Source organism: Peromyscus maniculatus, chromosome 15 (assembly GCF_049852395.1).
Source record: "Peromyscus maniculatus bairdii isolate BWxNUB_F1_BW_parent chromosome 15, HU_Pman_BW_mat_3.1, whole genome shotgun sequence".
NCBI classification, from domain to species: Eukaryota; Metazoa; Chordata; class Mammalia; order Rodentia; family Cricetidae; genus Peromyscus; species Peromyscus maniculatus.
In genome coordinates this window covers 71042677-71067495 of record NC_134866.1, presented here as the reverse complement: position 1 = coordinate 71067495, position 24819 = coordinate 71042677, and the positions used below count along the sequence as shown (strand labels likewise).

Sequence of the window (24819 nt, the reverse complement as noted above, 5' to 3'; positions counted from 1 at the left end):
TAATAATAGCCTTTAAGGACTAGAACTTTACATTATATTTTTAGATGAGCTATATAGGTGCAATACCTTAAACAAGAGTAGAAACATATATAACAAAAATAACCTTAAATTTGTATCACTATGCAAAAATCCATACCAATGTAAAATATTTAAGACTAGTAGTTGCTTTTTTAGTTTAAAAGTAGATTTAGCAGGTGGATCTTTGTGAGTCTGAGGCCAGCCTGGGCTACAGGAAAGGCTCCAAAGCTACACAGAGAAACCCTGTCTCAAAAAAAAAAAAAAGTAGATTCAATAATCTACCCTTATATCCTATCATTCTTATATCCCTCTTTTTCTTTTCAGAATGAGATCTCTGAATCTAACCTCCTTTACTTAGTTTTTTTTTCCTGCCCATGACCAGTAACAACTTGAAACCAACCCCCCTAAACGATGACAAACATCCATAACCCACTGAATGTCTAAAAACCACCCACCCCACCTCTTGGAAATGTGGGCTTCATGTTCTCCAGACTACGTCTTGTTGTTTGAGGGTGACAACATCTTTAGGGGACCCTAAGAAAATTGGGATAATTGTCATGTCCTGGGAGAGCTAGCCACATTATTTTTTTGTTTAGTCTTTATGTGATGGGAAAGTGTAGAGTTCATCTGAAGTCTTGGCTGGAGTAGTCTGTGAGGCTGGACCATCTCATCCAATTGTTCTGGATGCAGAATCTTGAAGAAACTGCAAGAGAGGCTGGATCACTTGGGCTACTTTATTGGTGTCTGGTGCTTTTTTCCTGAAAACACACAAACTTTTTTTTTTTTTTTTTTTTTTTTTTTTTTTTATGGTTTTTTGAGACAGGGTTTCTCTATGTAGCTTTGCGCCTTTCCTGGAACTCACTTGGTAGCCCAGGCTGGCCTCGAATTCACAGAGATCCGCCTGCCTCTGCCTCCCAAGTGCTGGGATTAAAGGCGTGCGCCACCACTGCCCGGCCTAAAACACACAAACTTTTAAAGGTACATATATCTACATTAACACAAGTATGGAATATACAGTGTACACAAGTCAGCTGAATGTGATTTTTTTGGTTTTATATTTGAGCAGGTAAAAGGCATCTGTCAACTTTATAAGTCCATCTGGACTGCATAATCAAACTGTAATATAAATATCCATGCCGTATGAAAGGATGGCATGTAATAAGTCATGAGGACTCTGTAGCCAACAAGATTTATCCTATCTCATCTAGTCTCAGAGCTGTTCCCATGCAGATGGATCAGCATATATGTTACCTGTCTTGTAGTCTTTTCTGTCTTTCTCCCTCATGTCTGTAGGCAAGATCTTCAGGAGGTCTCCCATGGGCAAATCTGATCTCTATTTACTTTGAAGGAATCCATAGATTTTCATTTCCTCTAGAAATAAAAGCATAAACTCTCCCACAACATAACACATTTTTTGACTTCCATTCTGAAGCCAAGACATCTCTAAAGTATATGGGCTGATTTAATTTAGCAGTCACTTTCGTAATCCAGTGTCTCTCAGCAGATGCCATTCTGTTGTTCATTAGCATTTAAAAATTTTAAAATTAACAAAGTACCATAAAAGCCAAACTCCCTATATTATAATATTTTCATCTTTTTTGTATTACTTTACTCTCTTTAAAGACTTTACTATTTTTAAACTATTATTTTATGACTGTCTGTACCCATCTTTTTTCGTCAGCACCTAAGCACCTTATAAAGTATATTGTACCTTTTTAGATTTTTTATAATCTGGACTTGGCTTTCTCCACTTTTGCAGCCATTCTCTGAGGCAAGCCTTAGAGGACCAGTCTCTCCGCAGCATGGCTCCCTTACTTAGATCACACTGACTGGATGGTTCAAGCCTACAGGCAGCAGCTAGGAGCTGAAGGCTGGGAACCTGAACTCAGGTTCCCCTTCCTGTATAGCAAGGACTTCAGTGACTAAACCATCTTCATGGCCCTAAAATTAGGGAGTTTTAAGTATTTATTTGTTAACAGGGACATATATATGTGGTAAGATTCAGACTATTTGTATTTATATTGTGGTAGAAAAGGTATTCTCTTAACCATTTAGCCATCCTCTTACAGAGCAACAAACCAGTTTACTTTCTTATACATCTCTCCAGAGACTTCAAGCAAGCATACACTCAAGACATGTCTTTCTCCCACTTTTTCAGATAACTTGTAACACATTTCATTGTGCACCTTGCTTTGTTATTTTTAATACTTTTTGGAGATTATTCTATGTTAGTAAAGAACTTGGATGTCTCTGTAACTTCCCATTTGTAATTGTCTATCATTTAATTGTCTCTTACTGTCATTAATGACTATCATTCCTCAGTTGCTTATAAAAATGCTGTTATGAATAACCTTATATGCATACTTTTTTTGTTTCTAGAGGTGAAATTAGTGTCCAAGGTTATATTTGTTTTTTCCTTTCTCTGCTTTTTATTTGTATGTGGTGTTGATGTTTATATGCATGCATGTTGTTGCATGTCTTTAGGTGCACATGTATAAATGTGCATGTGGAGACCGGAGTTTGGTTTTCGGATCATCTTCCATTGCTCTTCCACTGTATTCACTGAGGCAGGGTCTCTCAGTAGAACTCAGAGCTTGTTGATACGGCTAGTCTTGCTAGCCAGCTGGTCTGAGGAGTCCATCTCTTCATGCCTTCAAAAGCTGGAATTCAGGCAGACTACCACACTCACCCAGGATTTACATGGGTTCTAGAGATCTTAACACTGGTCCTGATGCTTGTAGAGGAAAGCACTTTTAACCGTTCTCCCTAGCCCCTAAGTTACATTCATTTTTAACTTTAATTGTCAGGTGAGGACTCCACAGAGACTTACACATTTTGTGTTCACCTGCAGTAAATCTGATTCATGACACCCTCATTAACAAAAGCGCCAACATTTCAAATAATACACTAGTTTATCACTAGATATAAACACTATTTATATAATATTTTAATCTTTTTTATTGTATTTCTAATGTATTATAAGCATAAAATTTATCGAATACTTAAAATGTGCAAGCTTGCCATTTTGAGTAATAAATATAGCATAAGATGAACAGATTAAAATATAACTTATTATTCATTATCAGTGACAGGAGCGAGTTTCGTGGTATTCAACGGTGCTCTGAAAACATCTTCAGGATTTCTTGCCAAGTCCAGCATAGTTGAAGGTAAGACCTTCATCTTTGATTGTTTTAATGTAAAGTCATTTTTCCTTTACCTTTGAGAAATATATTTGTCAGGTGTAGTGGCACCTAGGAGGCAGGAGGCAGAGGTGGGTGGATTTCTATGAATTAGAGGCCATCCTGGGCTACATAGTGAGACCTTGCCTCAAAAACCAAATCAAACCAAAACTAGCCAACCAACCAAAGATTATATTTGATGCTTACAAAAGAACATGTAAGTTGTTAAGAACAGTCAGTACCACAGACCTCTGAAATAATCCCCTAGGCAAGAACTAGAGCATGACAGCATTGGGTCCATGTAGGCTTCCTCCTCCTGCTCTCCTCAAGAGCGAGCTGCTAGACTGACTGCTGTACGCATTATTCTCTTACCTGAGTATATTTACAGAATACGTTACCTAGCTATGCCTACTAAGAATGAGTTACATATATCAGCACCTTGTTTATGTTTTTGGTTTATGCATATTCTGCAGCTGTAATGTGTTCGACTTCAGTGCTATTAAAGATTTTGTACATATGTGGTAATTTGTTCATCTGACCATGAACATCTAGGTTGTTTCTTGTTTCTGTTATTACAAACAGTAGTGCTAATATATATCTAAGATTGGAATTCCTGAGTTAGTTAGATTGGTAAATGTTCAGTTTCCCAGAGTTTTTTCAAATTGTTTTGCAAAGTGATTGTACCAATCCTTATTACCATGCGGCTGTTAACTTTCTCAGTAGTGTACATGGTATTATTAGTCTACTTAACTTGTTAATCTTTTATATGTTTCTGAATATGGTCATTATTATAAGCATATTTCTTATTTATTAGCAAATAGAATGTTTTATTTCATACTTATAGAACACATGTTATTTGTGAGATACTTATTTACAACTGTTGCCTATTTTCTTTTTTTTTTTTTTTTTTTTTTTTTTTTTTGGTTTTTCGAGACAGGGTTTCTCTGCATAGCTTTGCGCCTTTCCTGGAGCTCACTTGGTAGCCCAGGCTGGCCTCGAACTCACAGAGATCCGCCTGGCTCTGCCTCCCGAGTGCTGGGATTAAAGGTGTGCGCCACCACCGCCCGGCCTGTTGCCTATTTTCTATTGGTTGTTTTTTTTTTTTTTTTAACTTTTGTAGTTTGTATGTGATATTTTGTAGAGCCCCCCTCCTTCATGTTTAACAGATAATAATTGTTCATATTTGTGTAGAGGATACTTTGATAATTTGGATCATATATAGAATGTATAGTGGTCAAATCAGGGTAATTACTGTTTTCATCTATTTAAACTGTTGTTATTTCTTTGGCTTGACAGACTTCAGATTCCTCCGCAAGTTCTTTATAAAGTGTAAATTTTGAATTTTAGTTGCTTTCTGAAGGTGCAGCATTCTTGATATGTAGCTGTATTGTGGTAACCATCATCCAGTCTCTTCCTGTCCTATTTCTGCCTCCCTAACTTGCAGGCGCCACCATCTTATTCTTTGTATGAAAGTAGCTCTATTGTAGTGTCTGTACATACATAGTACCTAATGTATGGCTGAGACAAAGTGAGGTTTGCTCTCTGTGGTGTGCCCTTAGTCTGCTGTCTGGCCTCCAGTTCCATCTGGTGCTGTAAGTGACAGGATTTCAGTTCTTCATCTGGCTGAATTATTAATATTCCAGGATGTCTTTATACCATGGTTTTTATTCATCCTTTTGATAAATACTTTGGTTGATTTAATATTGTGGCTGTTAAGAATAATGCTACAATGAGAGGATATGGAAGTATCTTTTTTTCTCCTCTGTTTTTATTGTTTCTTTTGGTGGGGAACATCAGAGGGTATTCAGATATAGAGTCTTGCTATTTTAGTCTAGCTTGGGCTCACTATGTAGCTCTGGCTGAGCTCAAATTCTCAACCCTCCTGCCTGTGCCTCCTGAGTGCTAGGGTTAGACCTTAACCATCATGCCTAACTTATCTCTGATTAATTATTTAATTTCATTTGAGGCACCCCCATTAGGTGAATAGTTGGATCATAAGGTATTGTAATTTGGCTTGTTGAGGAACTCCTGTACTGTTTTCCGTAATGACTGCACTAATGCTTACAGTCCTGTCAGCAGTGTATAAGGCTCTACTTTCTCTGGTTAGGAATGTAGCTCAGGACTAGAGCACTGGCCTGCCATGTGCTGAAGCCCTGGCTAGTTCCTAGGACCACAAAATAAATGAGTAAATGAATGACTAAATGCGTAAGTAAATGGACAAGTTCCCACTTCTCTACTTCCTTTATATCGTTTATTTTACTATATAGTTGTGGGGCGTTTACCCACCACCCCCACAGCTTCCCAGAGTTTTCTTGAGTGCGAGCAGCAGGAAATATTAGATAGAAGGATTTATAGCGGAGAATCTTGTGGAGATAAACAGATAGAAAATAAAGGATAGCCTCGAGAGGGCCTGGAACCTATTCCAACGGGCCCCGACTGTCTCTGGTCCAGGGTTTTTATAGAGACGCCAAGGGGTGGAGCAAAAGACCTCCTCCCCCAACACAGCCAAGTGCAGGCCTTCTCAGACACCTGCACTCAGGCCCGTGGTCCTGATCATCCTCTATTCGGACCTGCTGGGTAAAGCCATGAGGAACCCCAGAACGGGCTCCCACAGGTCCCCCCTTCTTAATATATAAAAAAATAATTAATGGCTTTCAGCAATCTCCATAGCTGTTACACCTCCCAGTATGGGAGTAGAGGATGATATAAATGGCATTTATCTTTTGAATTAGGTCCAAGGTGACCACAGCAGTCTTAGCTGCCTCAAGCCCTTTCTAAACCAAACTCTTAAGGCGACTACAAACTTAAAGAATCCCTTAGCTTCATCATTGCCATTAACAGGTTAACATAAATATTGCTATACATAGTCACAATTCTCTCAATCTCAAAGCAAACTCTTAACAGAACCATTAGAATTAGCATATATGGTGCTATATATAGTTAACAATTTTCTCTGTCTTACAACTTTAACTCAGTCATTTGAATTTTCTTGTTAATAGAACATAGGAAAAACTTCGATGTATTCTCAAACTTAAACATTTCCTCAATTCCACAAAGCCAGGGTGCATTAATATCAATAGGTTTCTGCGAACATAATTCAATCTCATAGCTCCTCCTTTTCTTTATAATTTTTAAGCAAAATCTCAAGCCTAGTTAGAAAACCCAAACTTTTCTGTTTAAACAGTTCCATTTGTAACACAAAACCAGTTCCATAAGTAATTCCATTTTTACATAAACAGTTCCACAAAACAATTCATAAATTGCCAGTTAATAAAGCATATATGCATACACAAAATTGCATCTCGATTCTAAGTAGAAATACATTTCTTCATTTAAACAGTTCCATTTTTAACCCAATTCCAGAAAACTGTTCCTAGGTCATTACTATAAGTAAGCTCAAAATTGTCCCATTGCAATGAAATCTCTATTGTTCATTTCATTTAAGTACCAAAATTCAAATGATAAATATTGGTACTAGCCTTCCAAATTTGAAGAAATCCATAACCAAAATGTTTTTGTAATTTTATCTCATTTTAAGTTCAAAAAGTTCAAACAAGAAATAAATTCTGGTATCAGGCTTTCACTTCCAAATATGAAGAGACGTTTTTCAACCAAGACTTTTTGCAGTTAACAATTTTAGTTCAAACAAGCGTCTCTGCAACTTTTGTTCTCACAGACAGACCTTTTTAGTTATAGTAGTATTTTAAACCGCACCCTTTTTGCTGTTAGCTCAGGTTTTTCTGTGCTGCATTGATATTTCACGGATCTCAGCTGCGGATGACTTGTGCTGGTTCTGGCGTTCGTCATTCTTAGCTTCTTAGCGGCTTCTGGAGCTTTTGAAACCATTCAGACTGCCTACTTTGCAGTCTACTAGGACACTATCTCCTGTGTCTCAGGTGTTTTCACCATATACATTAAGAATAGACTCACACTTAACATTTACATACACTTTTTCACAAACTCACATATAACATTTTTTGCCTTGCAAAGCATTTAGACTCATATTCAACATTTACACGTTTTTACAAACTCACATGCAACATAATAACATCTACTTATTTATACTTTAAGGAAACTATAGAACTACTTTAGCAAATATATTTCTTATTAATTCTTATATACTTATATTCATTCCATCTTATTTCTTTTTTAAACTTACATTTACAACTAGCATCTTACAAGTTTATTACTACATGTCTTAAGACTACCTTAGATACTTCTTACAAGCTTATATTCTTAAAGGAACTCTATAGATCTATTTTACAAACTTATATAGGCTACCATTAGCATGTATCTAACTTAGCAAACACCTAAAGATTTCTTAACACAGATATAACAAGACAGAATTTTTACAAACTCACATATCTTATATTCGTCTTTCTACTTCTTACTCTTAATTATTATCACCATCTCTATCAGAAAGATTTTCTTAACTAGACAGGAAGTACGTACATCACTTCTAAAGTTTACAGTTTATAGTTAACTTTGTTATAAAGCACTGGGATTTAGTGAGTGTTGTCATTAGAGTTGTGATACTTGTTGCTAGGGGATTGTAACATTTTCGGGACAAAGCCACATCCCAAAGTTGCGAGTTCTCTCAGCAGTTCCGGACAGGCAGAGATGCACTGTCAGCGGTAGACAGTTTTTAACTAGAGGCTGTCCCTTCACCCAAATTCATAATAGCTCCCCTAAATGCCTCAATTCAGACAAACGTTTCTATTACAGCAGTACTTTTGGTATGCTCTGTAGCTAGAGTTTTCCTGCCTTGCCCACAGTCAGCACAAATCTTTGTCACCCGCCAGTCCCACAGCCGCTCAGACCCAACCAAGTAAACACAGAGACTTATATTGCATACAAACTGTATGGCCGTGGCAGGCTTCTTGCTAACTGTTCTTATAGCTTAAATTAATCCATTTCCATAAATCTATACCTTGCCACGTGGCTGGTGGCTTACCGGCATCTTCACATGCTGCTGGTCATGGCGGCGGCTGCAGTGTCTCTCTGCCTCAGCCTTCCGCTTCCCAGAATTCTCCTCTCTCCTTGTCCCACCTACTTCCTGCCTGGCCACTGGCCAACCAGTGTTTTATTTATTGACCAATCAGAGCAATTTGACATACAGACCGTCCCACAGCACTTCCCCTTTCTTTTTTTTAAAAGGAAGGTTTTAACTTTTACGCATCTCCAAAGTCAGCTTGGTATATTTGGGAATTTGGGCGTAGCTTCTCTTACTACTTCCTGCTGGAGGGGGGCGCTGTATCTTATGGGGACACAAAGAAAATTTTAGGATCATGGAGTAGTCCGTGAGACCGTATTGTCTGAGCCAGTTGCCTTGAAACGATTCTGGATGTTGGATCATCTGGGCCATGGTGTCATCAGAGACCTTTCAGGTGGTCTTGGCTGGTCAAACCTGATGTATCTTAATCTGGAACAAATCCATAGCCTCTGGCTTTCTGTAGAAACAAAAACAGAGCCTCCTTTCCAAAGCAACATATCCTTATATCCAAATTTTGAAGTCAAGGTACCTTTAAAATACACATTTTTGCATAACCCAACAGCTTTTGCAATCAAATGTTTTTCTTCAGTTACAAATATCAAAGAGAACATAATCCAGATTCTCTGTGTGGTAGCCATCTTTACATGGCTTATTTTTTATATTACCTTGAGCCTATTGCTTAAACTGCAGCCTTTTAAGCTTGAAACGGCGCTGCGGCTGCTGGCTCCGCCCACTTCAGCTTCCCAACATGGCGGTGGTACGTTTTCCACCAGCTCTGGGAGCCATCAACTCTCGGAAATAGTGGGTCTATGCTTCTTATCAAAGCAGCGTGTAGCCCAGAAACCTCTTTTTGTTTTGTACTAGCAAAAGCTAAATCCACCATGCAGCTTAATGTGCCACTTGCAGAGGCCTCATTCCCGCCATACTGCAGATCGAGCTCACACGCCAGGAACCCGCCAGGAACTCAAACCGGCAGCTGCTGCTCATTTGAGAGAGACAATTAGGAAGCTGTTTTTAGCTCCGTTTTAGAATCTTTTCTCAGGTTTTAGGTAGAAACTCTTGCCCCACGTTGGGCGCCAGATGTAGATGTAACCAACCGTCTTATTAAATAAGAAACACAGAAACAATGTAAAAGAGAAAGCCAAGAAGTCAGAGCTCAGAGCTAAAATCTCACCCTTCCTCCTGCTGTCCCAGCTTCGCGAAAAAAGACCTACTTCCTGTCGGTTCGTATTTTTAAAGTATGTTGTTCTGCCTTCTCATTGGTTGTAAACCCAAACACATGACTGCCTCGTCACTGTCTGAATGTACAGCCCCCTAGGTCTTAAAGGCATATGTCTCCAATGCTGGCTGTATCCCTGAACACACAGAGATCTTATGGGATTAAAGGCGTGTGCCACCACCGCCACACTCTTGCTATGGCTCTAATAGCTCTGACCCTGAACACACAGATATCTATGGGATTAAAGGCGTGTGCCACCACCGCCACACTCTTGCTATGGCTCTAATAGCTCTGACCCCCAGACAACTTTATTTATTAACATACAATCAAATTAATATTTCAGTACAAATCAAAATAATATTTCAATACAATTAGATTACCACCACAATGCTCTTCTGAAAAACTTCACTTCACGCTGAGGGTGAAATTATCTTATTTAGTTGCTGTAAAGCTCTTCACCAATACTGCACAGTTATTAGGTGGTATCTTAAGGATTTTAAAGTGACTCGTTTGCTCTTATAGGTAGCTTTTTTGTCATCCAATTACCGTAAAAACTTTGCACAGCTATTAGGGTAAATAAGGCATTTTACCAATGGAGCCCCAAACCGCGAAGCACCTAGTTCCATATCCTTTCAATTTTTCTTTGGAACTGACACTTAAACCCTTAGACGACTTTTCCCTTTTTTTAAAGGCTGTATTTTAATTTTAGAGCTGACAAAAGTATTTCAGGGCAATGTCGCCATCTTTAGCGGAAAAACTACCTTTCCCAGAATGCATTTCCCTTATATCAGTCCATACTATCAGTCCCATATATCAGTCCCTTATATCATTTCCCATATTTCTTGTCGTGTTTGAGAGTCAACTGGTTCTCTTTTACCAGACTTGCTTACAAATTCTTGCCCGGGAGGTTTGAACAAAGTCTCTTGCTTTTGCAACGGGAGATTTGAACAAGCATTTTACATTTTCAGCAATGGCACATTGGGAGGTTTCTGGTCTCTCAGCTGGCTTTAACAGGTGTCTCTCCTTCATCAGACACTGGCCCCCGAATCAGAACCACACCTGCCTCGTTAGCGCACATTGAGGCTGGCATTTCTGATAGCAACTTTCCTCGGGGCTTGTGTTTGTTTTAGCCAGTCAGTGAAAAACAAGATCATTTACAACAGCTTTTCCATAGCTCCTTCAGAGATTTTCTCCCACTGATTTATCTCATTTTGCTTGTTCCTTCCCCCCCAGGTGCAGAGCTTCAGGTATCTGAGGCTCTGTTCCTCTGCTAGCTGCCTTTGGAGGTAGGGGCTTTTTCTCTCCCCCTGAATCTGCCTCCAATTCTAGCAGCTTTGTCAGGTCATACATTTCCTGGGGAGGATTATGTCCCTTCTCTGTTTCTTCAGAGTCTTTCTCCCAGACAGTTCCCAGTTTGGTCTCAGTTTATCCCCTCTACCCCAGAAACGGTTTCCGACACTAGAGCGGCGGCTTTCCCTGCTACTGAAGGTAGGGGCTTTTGTCCGTTTCTATTTTTCGGGGTCTGAGGTTTGTGTTCATAAATCAAGCTTAGCAAGGGAGGTTTTCGCCATCTCTAAACTCCCATTAGGACAGGTGTTTTGCCTCATCAGGTCTTCACCTGGCCCAGTCCCCCAGTGGGTTGTATTTGCTTGTCTGGGTGCTCAAGGACAGAGCTTATGCCAGAGGCAATCACCCCTCAGGGCTACACTCCCTCATCTCAGGGAGTCAGTTGAAACAAAGCTTTTCTCAAGGAGGTGCTTTCTCTGACAGAAAAGAAAGCTTTACTCCTGGAGAGTTCTGTTCTGCCCTGGCTGGGCTCTTTCCCCAGACAGCGTTCTGACTCGGCAGCACGACTTCTTCAGACCCAGTTCAGCTTTACTGTTTTCCCAGAAAGGTCCTTTCTCTGATAGGAAAGCTTTTTCTCAGGTTTCTTTTTGTAGTTGTGGACCTTTCAACCCGGGACTTGTAGGAAAGTGGACAACTGTGCCGTTCCCACCGGCTTTAGCTTTGTTCATTAGCAATCTTCCCCTGGGTCCTGCACCTTCCTGCCTCAGCTCTGTGCTCCAGGAAGTTTACAATGCAGGAACCCTAGTATCCCCGAAATGCACTCCAACTCAGAGACGCTGGCCAGTCACCTCTGGGTTTTTGGTCACAAGCGAGGATACAATGCTAACAGTTTGCATTGCTTCAGGGGATCTTTGCATTAGGGCGATTAGGAGCACCTTTTCATTCTGAAATGCTCACTCAAAACCTTGCTGCCTCAGCTCAGCTGTAACTGTGAAGCTTGACTATTTTGCTTTTCTCAGGTCAAGTTTCCTGCCCTTTTTGGGCTCTCTGTAGCTCGTCACCCACACTCTCCCCAAGCGTTTCCCTCAGGGTACTCTGACCCACTGTCTTTTACTAGCTTGAAGAGACAGAGCTTAGAAGGGGTTTTTAGAAACTTGTTCCTGCCTCCTGCATTGCAGGGAGGATTGTTAAAGCTTGAGAGAACTTAGAGAGGTTTTGCTGTCTTAAGTTTGTTGTTTTCCCTTAGAGCTAATCACAGGTGGTCCCCATAATAGTATCTTCAGGTGATTCTACTCTCCTCTTTCTGAGAGAGGTTAGAGGCTTTAGTTTTTAAGTTTCTTAAGAGAGAAAGATTAAGGCTTTTAAGAGATTTTTTTCCCCCAAATTTTTCAAGAAAAGCTTTATAGTTTGAGAAAGGTTCCCCCCCCCCCAGGAGCAAGACCAACATTTCCCAAAACTTCCCAACTTTAAACTTTGATTTCTTACACCCCCATTTTTGCCTCAGGGAGAAATTACTTTCTCCTGCCGCTTGGACTTAGCATTTCAGCTGTCCCCAGGTCAAAAGCTTCCATAGGAAACTTTTTCTTCCCCATAAGCTCAAAGAAGAGCTTTTTTACTACCCGAAAAGCCCAAAGAAAGATTTTTTCCCCAGTTTGCTTTCAAAGCCCCCAAAGTTAGAAAATTGAGTTTTTCTGTCTAGTTGCCTTACTTATTTTTTCCTACACAATCTTATACTTTTAAGTTTTTCCTAACTATATTACTACCCTATACCTTATAATTATTTTTCACAGATAGAAATTGAGAAAGGGATAGAAGATAGAAAATTTTGACAGAAGAGAATTTCGCTGCAGCATCGGACATCCTTCCAGTCCGCTTTCCTTTTCTCTCGAGGATAAAACGCCTGCCTTACCAAAAAATATATATAAAAATATATATATTCCATAACACCGGCATGCCTTTCCACTGGCAGGGCTGACTCAGCACTTTCACCAAAAACTCTGTATTAAAACTATTATTTTCATTTATCTTTAGTCCCTATTACTTTGTCTTTAGTCCCTGTTCATTTGTCTTTAGTCCCCCCTTTTTTTGTCCCTTTTTTTCTTTAGTCCCTTTTTTCCCTTTTTCTTTAGTCCCCTTTTTTTTTTTTTTAGTCCCCTTTTTTCTTTAGTCCCTTTTTTTCTTTAGTCCCTGTTCACGGCGCCATTCTGTGGGGCGTTTACCCACCACCCCCACAGCTTCCCAGAGTTTTCTTGAGTGCGAGCAGCAGGAAATATTAGATAGAAGGATTTATAGCGGAGAATCTTGTGGAGATAAACAGATAGAAAATAAAGGATAGCCTCGAGAGGGCCTGGAACCTATTCCAACGGGCCCCGACTGTCTCTGGTCCAGGGTTTTTATAGAGACGCCAAGGGGTGGAGCAAAAGACCTCCTCCCCCAACACAGCCAAGTGCAGGCCTTCTCAGACACCTGCACTCAGGCCCGTGGTCCTGATCATCCTCTATTCGGACCTGCTGGGTAAAGCCATGAGGAACCCCAGAACGGGCTCCCACATATAGTGAAGATTTATTTATTTTTATTTTATATGTATTGGTGTTTTGCTTGCATGCATGTCTGTCCACCACAGGCACACAGTGTCCATGGAGGCCAGGAGAGGATATAGGATACTCTGGAGCTGGAGTTACAGGGGTTTGTGAACAGCCATGTGGGTGCTGAGATTTGAAACTGGGTCCTCTGGAAGAGCACTCAGTGCTCTATGTCTTGGGTCTCTGGTACCAAGAGCATTTGTTTTCTTTTTTTGTGTTTTTTTTTTATTATTATTATAACCATTCTGACTGGAATGAGAAAATTTGGTGGTTTTGATTTGCATTTCACTGTGATGCTTAATATTTTTTCCCAACTATTTCTTGGACATGTAAAACTTCTTTGAAGAAATGTCTTCAGATCATTTGTGAATTTACTAGCCAGATTTTGATTTTGTGAGACAAAGCCTCTGTAGTCCAGGCTAGCCTCAAAATTATTATTCCTCCCACATCTGCCTCCAGAGTTCTGGGACTAAGTGCCCCCATAACCAGGAGCTGGATTGGTTGTTGTTACTGTTTTCACTTTTTTTTTTTTTTTTTTTTTAAGCAAACTAACCCAGTCTCAAACTGTTGAGATTTTTCAGTTTCCATTAGCTCCTAGTCAGAAAACATTTGATTTACCAATGTTTTCTCCTGATCTTCATGTTTCAGTCTGCATTCTTCTTTCCTTTGTCGTACAGGAGAGGCTTCATTTGATGTACATTTTGTTATTTATGCTTTGGGTTCATCTTTTTACATTTATTTTCTTTTTCTGCCCCTTGAGTACTAGGATTACGGGCATGACCCCCACAGCCAGCTGTGCTTTCATTTCTTATGAGAGAGAATATCTGTCTATGCATAAGGTTTAAATAATTTCCCCTGTGTTCATTCCAGTAGATTCGTATTTTCAGGGCTTGCATTTGTCCTTTGGTTCATTTTGAGAAGATTTTGTACATGGCGAGAGTCAGGGCCGTAGTGTTCAGTCTTCTTATGCTGAGTGGATCATCATTCGATAGCACCAGTTATTGCAACTTTTTCTACAGTAACTGTTTTGGCACCTTTGTTGAAAATCAAGTGGCTTAAATGGCTGGATTTATTTTTAGGTTTTCTATTCTGCTCTGTTGGTGTGTGTGTGTGTGTGTATGGGTGTGTATGGGTGTAGTGGTTAATGTTCATATTGAGAGATATTTTATTTTTAAGCTATTCTGCGTCTTTTGTGCTTTCCTGAGAGTTTTAGGGTTGGGAATTTGTTTTCCTTTCAGATGAAGGCCCTTGATATTTAGATGGAAATTATTTTGAGTATGCAGTTGTTCTAGATAGCATCAATGTTTTGGCCATATCAGTCCTTCTAATTTGTGAACATGACCGTGTCTCCATTTCCTGTGTCTTTATATCTTTCATTGGCGTTTTGTCATTATCACTGTAGAAGTCATCTGGTTTCTCCATTAAATTTATTCCTTTTTGTTGTTATGAGAGATTGCTGTCTTGATTTCTTTGTAAGCATGCTTGTGTGTGTGTAACATATAGATATATACATACATATATATATATATACATACATATATATATGCGTGCTCCTTATTTTGTATCTTGATTTTGTATTCAGTTTTTCCTGATTTTTGCCAGACTCCTACAAACTGTAAACAGGAACAATTTGACTCCGTCTTCCCTGTGTGATGCCCCTTCTTGTTCCCCCCAACATAGTGTCTGGGTAACTACAGTGGGGTGTAGAGCAGTGAAAGGGGGCATTCTTGTTTTTCCTTCATCCTAAGGAAACAGGCTCCACTTTCCCCCTTTCATTGTGATGCTACCATGGGTTTGCGCTATATTGCCTTTTTTGTTTTAAGGCATGTTCCTTCTAAACCTAATTTATTGAGGTTTTTTATTTTCATGAACAGATGTTGAATTTTACCCAGTGTTTTCTTCTGCAAGATGATTGATGCATGGTTTTTGTCCTTCAGTTGATGTAATATTTATTGATTTGCACATGTCAAGTCATCTTTGTATCCTAGAATAAACCCTACTTAACCATGATGTGTGATGTTTTTGTTGTGCTATTAGTAAGAAGCATAACTTACTGTCTTGGCATAACCTCAAACATAATTCTTAACTGTATGAAATAATTTTATTTTCCTAGTGAAAAACAAACATTTAAATGATTAACGGAGGATATTTAAAACTTGTATCTTTCCCCAAACATATTTTAATAGTAAATTCTGCTACTTGGCACACATACTGAAATTTGGCAAACTCAGTATGAAGTATGACTTTGATTTCTAGACGGCTTAATGGTACAAATAACTCCAGAGACCATGGACGGCTTACGGCTGGCTTTACGAGAGCAAAAGGACTTTAAGATTCCTTGTGGGAAAGTGGATGCCGTAGACCTGAGAGAGTATGTGGACATCTGTTGGGTGGATTCGGAAGAAAAGAAGAATAAAGGGTAGGAATTTCTTGTTCTAAAATGTAATTGATTTGATGGGGGGTGGTAAAAACATCTTTTTAATACCACGAAATATTTTTTAATGAATACAGAATTAGGCATTAATTTAAATATTTCTATTCCAACTAATACAGTCTTTTTTTTTTTTTTTCAAACATGTAAGTAACCAGATTCATACATTTTCTTGGGTAGGAAGCTATAATGAATAGTCACATTGGGGAGGGCTGATATTAAAACATCAGTTAGGTAGTTTTCTACCAGGGCTAAGAAAAGGCAGAATGCCTTTCCTGATAGATGGTACACATTTTTGCCAAGTTAATAAGGGTTTCCTTTTGATTATTGACTTCTGTGAATTCCCTGTTAGCGTAAGCTAGACTTGACGATGTATGTGTTAGAGGCCTCATCGGTTACCAGTGCTAGTCATCTTCTCAGTTGTCCACACCCTCTCATTTCTGGAGATGGGTATGGGTTCTAGGACAGAGAAGAAGGAAGGGATTCCAAAATAGTCTTGCCATGTACCCCAGGCTGGACTTGAACTCAGTATGTAGTGTGGGATGGTCTTAAACTTGAAATTTTCCTGCTTGGGCCTCCTGAGTGCTAGGGCTAAAGCCTGTGGTGCTGGGGATCAGTCTCAGAGCTGTCTGTCAAATGAGTTACATCCCAACCTCAGAAAATAGTGTTTAATTTGTGAGATACTTTTCTGTTAAGAAACTAAAGTATTTTAGACCTGGGTCTGAATTGGACATATTAAAAAGGAGATATAATTACTAAATACAAATAATCACACAATCAAGGAATCATGATAGATGATTATTTATATACAATTGAGATATTTTTTTGCTGCTTTAAATGTAAAACTTTGATTTTCTCATCTCATTTTCCAAATTCAGTAATTAATTTCATAGACAGCACTGTGATATTAGTTATATTGTATTCTACTTTATTATGCAGTGTTATCAGTTCAGTAGACGGAATATCATTAGAAGGATTTCCAAGTGAGAAAATAAAACTGGAAGCAGATTTTGAAACTGAAGAGAAGACTGTGAGATGTACTGAGGTATGGAGAAAGGTCTCTTTCCTTCACATGCTGTGCTTGGATAGTCTGTGTGAGAGTGTGCCCGTGTATATGTGTGTGTGTGTGTGTTTCTTGGAAATACTGCATACTCAGTCTATGAATATCTAGATACAGATAGTCTGTGTGAGAGTGTGCCCGTGTGTGTGTGTGTGCCCGTGTGTGTGTGTGTGTGTGTGTGCCCGTGTGTGTGTGTGTGTGTGTGTGTGTGTGTGTGTGTGTGTGTGTGTTTTACTTGGAAATACTGCACACTCAGTCTATGAATATCTAGATACAGTTTATTATACATTCCACTCTCCACACTGAAACAGATTTCCATCCAGAATCTCTCACACCCAGATTTGAATTTGCATAGACTTATTTTAAGCCCTCATCTTGATAGTACTTCTTGACAGCTAATAGTTACACTTTATACTGTTATTGGCTAGATTATTTTTGTTACAATACAAGATTTTATTGACAGCCACTTATAATTGTCACTCATGTGAAAACCATTTTTGCACATTCAGTGTTTTATAAGATCAGAGACTGAAGTTCCAGAAGCACAGCCTCCCAGCCTGGTGGTCCGAGTCCTCAGGGCACTTTGGTAACCTCATGTGTGCAGAGTGAACAGACTGTAGAGGATACAACAAGTATAGATCATAGTGTCTCTGTCTGATCTCATTCCATACAGATGTTCTTGTGTATGGGCTCTGAACTGAGTTAACAAGGATTGCATTGAGACAAGTCAACTTTGGGCAAAATAGCTGAGCCATTCCCATATTGTGTAGTCTTTGCGTTTAAATTTTTATTTATCATACAGATTCAGGCTGTAGACGTAGAATGCTCTCAACCAGTGATTTCAAAGCTCTAATGTTGGGATTTTATTAAAGTTGAAAGCAATAATTGTTGCCTTCTTAGTCATAATCATGATTTCTTTTCTAATTTAACTGATTTTTCAGGTGTTCTACTTCCTAAAGGACCAAGACATGTCTGTCTTAGCAGCTAGTTACCAGTTTGCGAAAGAAATAGCCACGGCTTGTAGTGCCGCTCTGTGCCCTCACCTGAGAACGCTGAAGAGTAACAGAATGAACAGAATTGGACTCAGAGTTTCCATCGACACTGATATGGTAAGGTGTATTTTGTGATGCATCTTTGGAATTTCTATTTATATAAACCTGTTTCTGTGTGGGGCATGTGTGCCATGGGGCAGATGTGAAAGAGTCAGTTCTCTCCTTCTGTGGGTGAGTTCTGGGGTGACGCTCAGACTTCAGGCCTCTAACTGCCTGCTCCGGAAATTGATACAATTTAAATTAAAGTATCAAGATTTTTATTTAACCTATTGAGAAAAGGGGGTCTCCTGGGGTTTTTGTTTTTTGTTGGTGGTAGGGTTGTTGTTGTTGTGTGTGTGTGTGTGTGTGTGTGTGTGTGTGTGTGTGTGTGTGTGTTTTGCTGGTAATGGAACCCAAGGTCTTACTGCTAGACATGTATTCTACCCTCTCATCCTGAGCCAGAAATTGCACACACTTCACATGTATTATTACCTTTGTTAATCTCTAACTCAAGTCCGGCTTCTTTGTAAAAGGTCCAAAAGTGACAATTTTGGGTATTGTAGGCTGTAGGGTTTCTCCCACAATTCACTTCTTATTGTGGGAAGCTTCTACTGTGACTGAGTGAGTGTGGCTGTGATCCAGTGGATTTTGTTTCACTCAGCATGGTAACCTGCTGACCAGTGTGCTGGTCTGTAATTGTCCTGTGACAGGCTTTGGAATTTATTCTAATTAGATGTACATGACTCAAAATTTTAAAAATCTAAAAGTACACACATGCACGCATACACCATTTCATTAAATGTTTCCAAGGAGTAGCAGTCAAGCTGTATAATATGGAATTGGTGGGCCTTGGAGATGTCAAGTCTAGACTACAAAGTAAATGCTTCCTAGCAGAGCTAGGCTATAGCTCTGGAAAGATCTCCTTTTACCCTTAACTCTAAAACACTTCTTCATCTTCAGACTCTCCTTAATTACTGCTCCCTCATCAGGCAATTAGTACTATATACTTCTTGTGATTGTGCATGTACAAGCAAGTGTGTATGTGTGTGTAATAAAACCTCTATCACTCCTCTTCAGATGTTTTATTTGCCATGCTTTTTTAATATATCAGAAATTATATATTAGTACCTATTCTTTTGAAGATTTGTGATTGCTCTATCTGTATATATGCCTTTATGCCAGAAGAGGGCATCAGATCCCACTAGAGATGGCTGTGAGCCACCATGTGGTTGCTGGGCATTGAATTCAGGATCTGCACAAGAGCAGCACCAGTGTTCTTAACCACTGAGCCATCTCTCCAGCCCTAGTACATATCCTTTTTAATGATTGTATAATAGTCATATTTGATTAAATAAGTGGATGACAATTAATTAGGTATTATTTAGTATATTTTGATTGAAATTTAGTTTGACAGTATTTTGCTTTTGCATAAGTGTAAATATAACCAAAAAAAAAAAAACCCGAGTTCCTAGATGTATAGTGGCCAGATCCAAGTATGCACTCAATGGATATCAACATATTGCCCCAAATAGGAAGTGAGAGCTTGAACCCAGGTCTCCTATATGCAAGGCAGATGTTCCATCTTAGAGCTGGTTTTTTTTTTTTTTTTTAAGCCCTTTTTTTATTTCAAGGCAGTCTCTGACCTTGAACTCACCCTGTAGCCCAGGTAAACCTTGCACTTGGTTGGGATCATCTTGCCTCCACCTCCCGAGTAGCTGGATTACAGGCCTGTTTCCACCAGGCCTGGCTTGTGTCAGCATTTCTGAGACAGTTCCTTAGTCACACCCTGTACTTCAGCAGTGTATCATCAAATCCAGGCCTGTGCTTGCCCGGCAAGTGCTCTGCTACTGTGCTGTATCTCAAGGCCAACTGAACACTTGCACTGTGACAGCGTGATAGGTGCAGTGTGGTGCCGTGTTCCCTTAGTACACGTCTCTACTGGCAGTGGATGTGCTCTTCTTACCTGGGAAAAGAATGTCCAGTGCGGGTGGGGACTGAGCTCAGTGGTAGAGCACTTGCAAGCGCAAGGCCCTGGGTTCAGTCCTCAGCTCCAAAAAAAAAAAAAGAATGTCTAGTGCTTACCTGTTGATTTTGTAACTCTTCCAAAACATTCAGTAGCAATTTTCAAGGCAGATTCTTCTTTAGAATCTGGTTTTCTAAACGGGGGTTCATACATTATTTGCTTCTCCAGCAAGATGTGTTATACTCATGCTTCCTACTGGAAAGAGAAGTTTTGTTTTCATTACTTTATTGTAAGACCCCTTTTCACTGAAACTCCTGATGAGTATTGGTTGAATAAGCACTGTTTTCTTTTATAGTTAAATATATAAAAATAGAAATTTCAGCCAGGTGGTGGTGGCGCATGCCTTTAATCCCAGCACTCGGGAGGCAGAGCCAGGCGGATCTCTGTGAGTTTGAGGCCAGCCTGGGCTACCAAGTGAGTTCCAAGACAGGCGCAAAGCTACACAGAGAAACCCTGTCTCGAAAAACCAAAAAAAAAAAAAAAAAAAAAAAAAAAAAAAAAAAAAAAAAATTAGAAATTTCATCAGTGGTTTTAAATCTTAAGTAGTACTGCAGGGCTTGGGAGATGACTCAATAGGTAAGTCATTCTGCACAGACATGAGGGCCCGAGTTTGGATCCCTAGCACCTACATCAAAGCTGGGATGATGGTCCATGCCTGTAACCCTAGTGCTGTGGGGACAGAAACAGGAAGATCCCGAGGCTTGCTGTTCAGCCAGTCTAGTTGAAACAGTGAGACCCTGTGTAAATGAAGTGGAGAGCCACAGGGGAAGATACCCAAAGTCAACCTCCTGACCCGACTTAGGACACACACGGGTGAATGCAGCTGCACACACACACACACACACACACACACACACACTTGCACATACGTCTCACATGAAACATAGCATTGCGACCATTTGAAACATGGTTAAGTTGATTTTTCAATTCACTTTTAATTCAATTTAAGTTACATTGCTAATTATTAAAAAAGCTTCAGACATCTTCTTATGTATTTAATTGAAAGGAAATCTAAGGTATAAAGCAATGAAAATATTTATAATTTATATAGTAAAGAGATAAAAGAAATGGAAGAATATACCTTTGAAAATAACATTATTTTACTAACATCCTTAAGCTGAATATTCAAAATATTCTGTGTATTCATCTACTGAGCAACACAAGAGGGCTAATTTTCTAGGATTATCTTATCAAGATTTCTTTTTTCCAGGTGGAATTTCAGGCAGGCTGTGAAGGCCAACTTCTGCCTCAGCGCTACCTAAATGATCTCGATAGTGCCCTGATACCTGTGATCCACGGTGGGACCTCCAACTCTAGTGTGCCCTTAGAAATAGAGTTAGCATTTTTCATTTTAGAAAACCTTTTTGAGTGAAAGAATGTGCTGTGCTGTATGTTGTAAACTTATCTGTTAAAATGAATCCCAGCACTAAAACGGAAATGTTACAAACACTAAATGTTTGATTGAAATATGTAATTTTGCTTTTTAGGCAGGAATGATTTTTCCAAATCATTAGCACAATATATTAAATATCTAAAAATTTAAGGAATCCACCATTTTTATAGCTTTATGTTTATTATAAGAACTACGAAGAAAAATAGTTCTTCTAACTTAAAATTTATAGTATTTACTGTGTAACTTAAATGTTAAGCCAAAGTATCTGCACTTAGTTATACCTCTTCATGCCAAGATGCTTTTGATGAAGGAGATGCCTGCTTCGTGTGTATGCTAGTGAGGACACTGGCTTCCAACTTTGAAATGTATTCAGTAGTGAAGGCCAGTTTCAAGAGCGGAGCCGTCCAGGTCTCTGAATAAAGCTGGTGACTTATTGGTATAATTGGAATGCAGACCTACCTCCATGATTAGATCAACCATTTGATTAAACTTAGAATTTTGCCTTTATTTCTTCTCAAATTATATATATATATCATTTTTTCCTGATTAAAATAATTGTGGGTGCTTCAGAATTTTGTGCTTCTCTATTTAAGTCTGTTGTTTCCATAGCAACATATGGTTTGAAATGTGTTTTATAAATCTTTGCTAATATATAAATAGGTAATATTTTTGTATCACAGTGCATCACTTTCTCCTTCTTTACAAAGTACACCACTGACTGTGTCTCACACTCTGCAGATGATGACAGGCCAGTTGCCCCGTGAAGTAGTCATTGTGTAGCAATAACTGAAGCCTGAACCAGGTTTCTGTTACTCCTGTGGTGATTCTTAGGAATTTCGTAATTGACACCAATGTATGAAGTATAATTTAACAAACTTGTTACTTTTGCATATTTTTAATTCTTTCTATGGCAGTTATTTTTATAATGGGATGTTTAACATAAAGTTAAAGATTGTGATAGAGCTTTCTTGCTTAATTCAAACAGAAAGAGAAAAGATAAAATGTGTCATTTAACTTATATAAAATGTAATCATTGTTTTGATGCCTTTTTATTATGTGGAGTATATTTTTTATATCAAAAACACTCACTGTATATACCAAGAAAAAGAAACCACACTAAATAGCCCTGTTTTAAGAAGGATATTTGTAAAGCCTTGCAACTTAGAGATCCAGTCACTCACGTCTGTAACTCAGGAGCTAAGGTCTTAGGACCAGAGCTTTCCTCTGAATCACAGTTGGACCAGCCAAAGACATATTTGAGAATAATATCCACAAACAATGCCAAGTGTTACAGATAGTAAATAAAATGGCAACATACAACTACAACATCTGTTGCAATGATGTAATATAAAGATAATATAAAGATGACTGCTTGTCAAGCTCATTTTGTCTTCTTTACACGATGTGCTTTTTTCGAGTATATTATATACTTCCTTTGTGGTGTAACTGCATAATTTATGAATATTGAATTTACCAAATATTGGAAGGCTTTTCTGTAATGAAGTAACTTTGAATTTGTTTTCAAAGTGTCTGCAACCAGTGAAAATTAGAATTCTAGCCTTAATGTTAGAGGCACATTTTACAGCACTCTTTGGAGATGGATTTCTCTAAGTGCATCTGCCACCCGCTTGGTCAGAGTCTTCACATTGGCACTTACTTGAAATTTTAGTAAAGAAATCAGATGGCTCCTATAGTCAGTCTACAGCATCTGTTTGTGGTCTTAAGACTTAACACAACTCAGTTTCTCTGCATTTTGAAAAATGAAGTGAAATAATATCTTGCTTTATGCATCTATTGAACAAGCTGTATGTGCTGCTTATAAAAAAATACCATATTAGGTTTCATCGGTTAAAAAATAAGTCATTTCTTTTTTGGAACTAGATGTGTGAAACAGATAATTAACATATAGGAACATTTTAATTGCTGCAGAGGAGAAATGACTTTTAAGTGGGTGCAGGGAGCAGAATGGAGGATGCCCATGTCTACTCAAGAGGAGCTTGCAGCATAGGGGACATTTGGGCTGGAAATCTGAAGCATCCAGAATGCTGTGGAGAGACTGCATATTGCACCTTATAATTGAATAAGTCTTCCTCAGATGGTTGTGTAGGTTCCTGGCAGCCCAGGTTTCTGTATTATTTCATAAAATAATGCACAGAAGTTTTTTAATAGGAAGAATAATTTTGATAATGTGATTCAAGTTTTAAAAGACTGTCTTGAAATAAAACAGAAACTTCTGACTCATTCTAGGTTTTATCTATTTTGTTGAGTGACTTTATGTTTGACAATGTATACAATATACACAGTTCAGCAAAAGGAAACATGAAAACTTAGCAGTGTTGATCTCGCCCCCCACCTGCACGTTTCCCCATTCTCCACCACGTCCTCTCAACAGGTGGTCATCTTCTTCTTGTGTACCATTCCAGGGTACAGAGATCATAACAGCAATGCCTTATTCTGTTTCTTCAGGTGCACAATATATTGTAGTTACTGTGTTGTGCAAGAGAACCCGTGAATTTATTTCTCCTACCTGAAATTTCGTGTCCTGACCAGCATCTCCCCAGCGTCTCCCTTTCCTCTGCCAACTCTGCCCCTCCAGCCCCAGCCCCCAGCATCTGTCTTTCTGTCTGCGTTCTGCATTCTTAGGTTCCACACAGAAGTGAGGTCAGGCACATTGCTCTTCCTCTGCCTGCCTGCCTGCCTTCACCTGACGCCTGTCAGTGTCCTCCTTGTTAGAGATGACGGATCTCCTGTGTGAGCCCTGAACTCCGGGAGGGCCTGGGCCACATTTTCTGTGTCCAGTCATCTGTTGGTGGACCTCAGTGGTATCCTGTCTTGCTTTTGTGAATAACACTTCGGTGAGCACAGGGCACAGCTGCTTGTTTGACAGTGACTTCCTTTCAAACAACCCAGTATCAGGGTTAGTTCTTCATTTTACCAGATCATCCACACATTTTCCATAGTGACATTTCTTACATGAAGTGTAGCACATTAAGCATAGATTTACCACAGCAGTTACTTGGGAGATGTGGCTTTATATTTAGGACCATAAAGGTTTCATTGCTTCTGTCAGAACAGTTTTTACTCAGTAACTAGTAAAGAGCATCTTAGTTGCAGAAAAGAACAAAAATCCATTACAGATCTAGCCTGTGTTCTTAGGAGTGCTCTCCTCACAACAGTTTTATTACACACCTGCATGGTTATTTTTATTTGAATAATTTTTTTTCTGCTGGACACTATGCCTTACCATCTAAGTTTATCTTTTTCCACTTAATTGATACATTAGTCTTTGCACATTTTTTGTTAATGTATATTAACTGTAAAAACCAGTGATTGGCTTGTTTTTAAGACAAGGTATCACGAGAAGAGGAAAATACAAAGTCTAGCTGTGTGGCCTAGGCTGCCCTCCAACTCGGATCTTCCTGCCTCCATCTCAGTCTCCCACGTGCTGGAATTACAGGTGTGAATTACAGACCCAGAAAAAGAATAGATTTCACTGTGACATTTTCATGAATGCATGTAAAGTACTTTGGTAATAGTCATCTCCATTACTCTCTCTTACTTTTTGCACTCCAGGATTTTTGGTAGTTTATGGTATGTAATTCC

The 24819-nt window shown here is 39.1% G+C and overlaps 1 protein-coding gene across 5 annotated transcripts in view; it reads left to right on the top strand.

Annotated features, from left to right (window-relative positions):
- Nucleotides 1-23457, top strand: part of Zfyve16 (zinc finger FYVE-type containing 16) — a 64081-nt gene extending 40624 nt beyond the window's left edge. For all 5 annotated transcript variants that reach the window (XM_015998997.3, XM_015998998.3, XM_006980487.4 and 2 more), the window contains 5 exons: nt 3105-3185; nt 15535-15697; nt 16649-16754; nt 17711-17878; nt 21034-23457. In XM_015998997.3, coding sequence (XP_015854483.1) covers nt 3105-3185; nt 15535-15697; nt 16649-16754; nt 17711-17878; nt 21034-21195 — 680 coding nt within the window. In that variant the 3' untranslated portion in view covers nt 21196-23457. The remainder of the gene's footprint in view (nt 1-3104; nt 3186-15534; nt 15698-16648; nt 16755-17710; nt 17879-21033) is intronic.
- The last annotated feature ends 1362 nt before the right edge of the window (nt 23458-24819 follow it).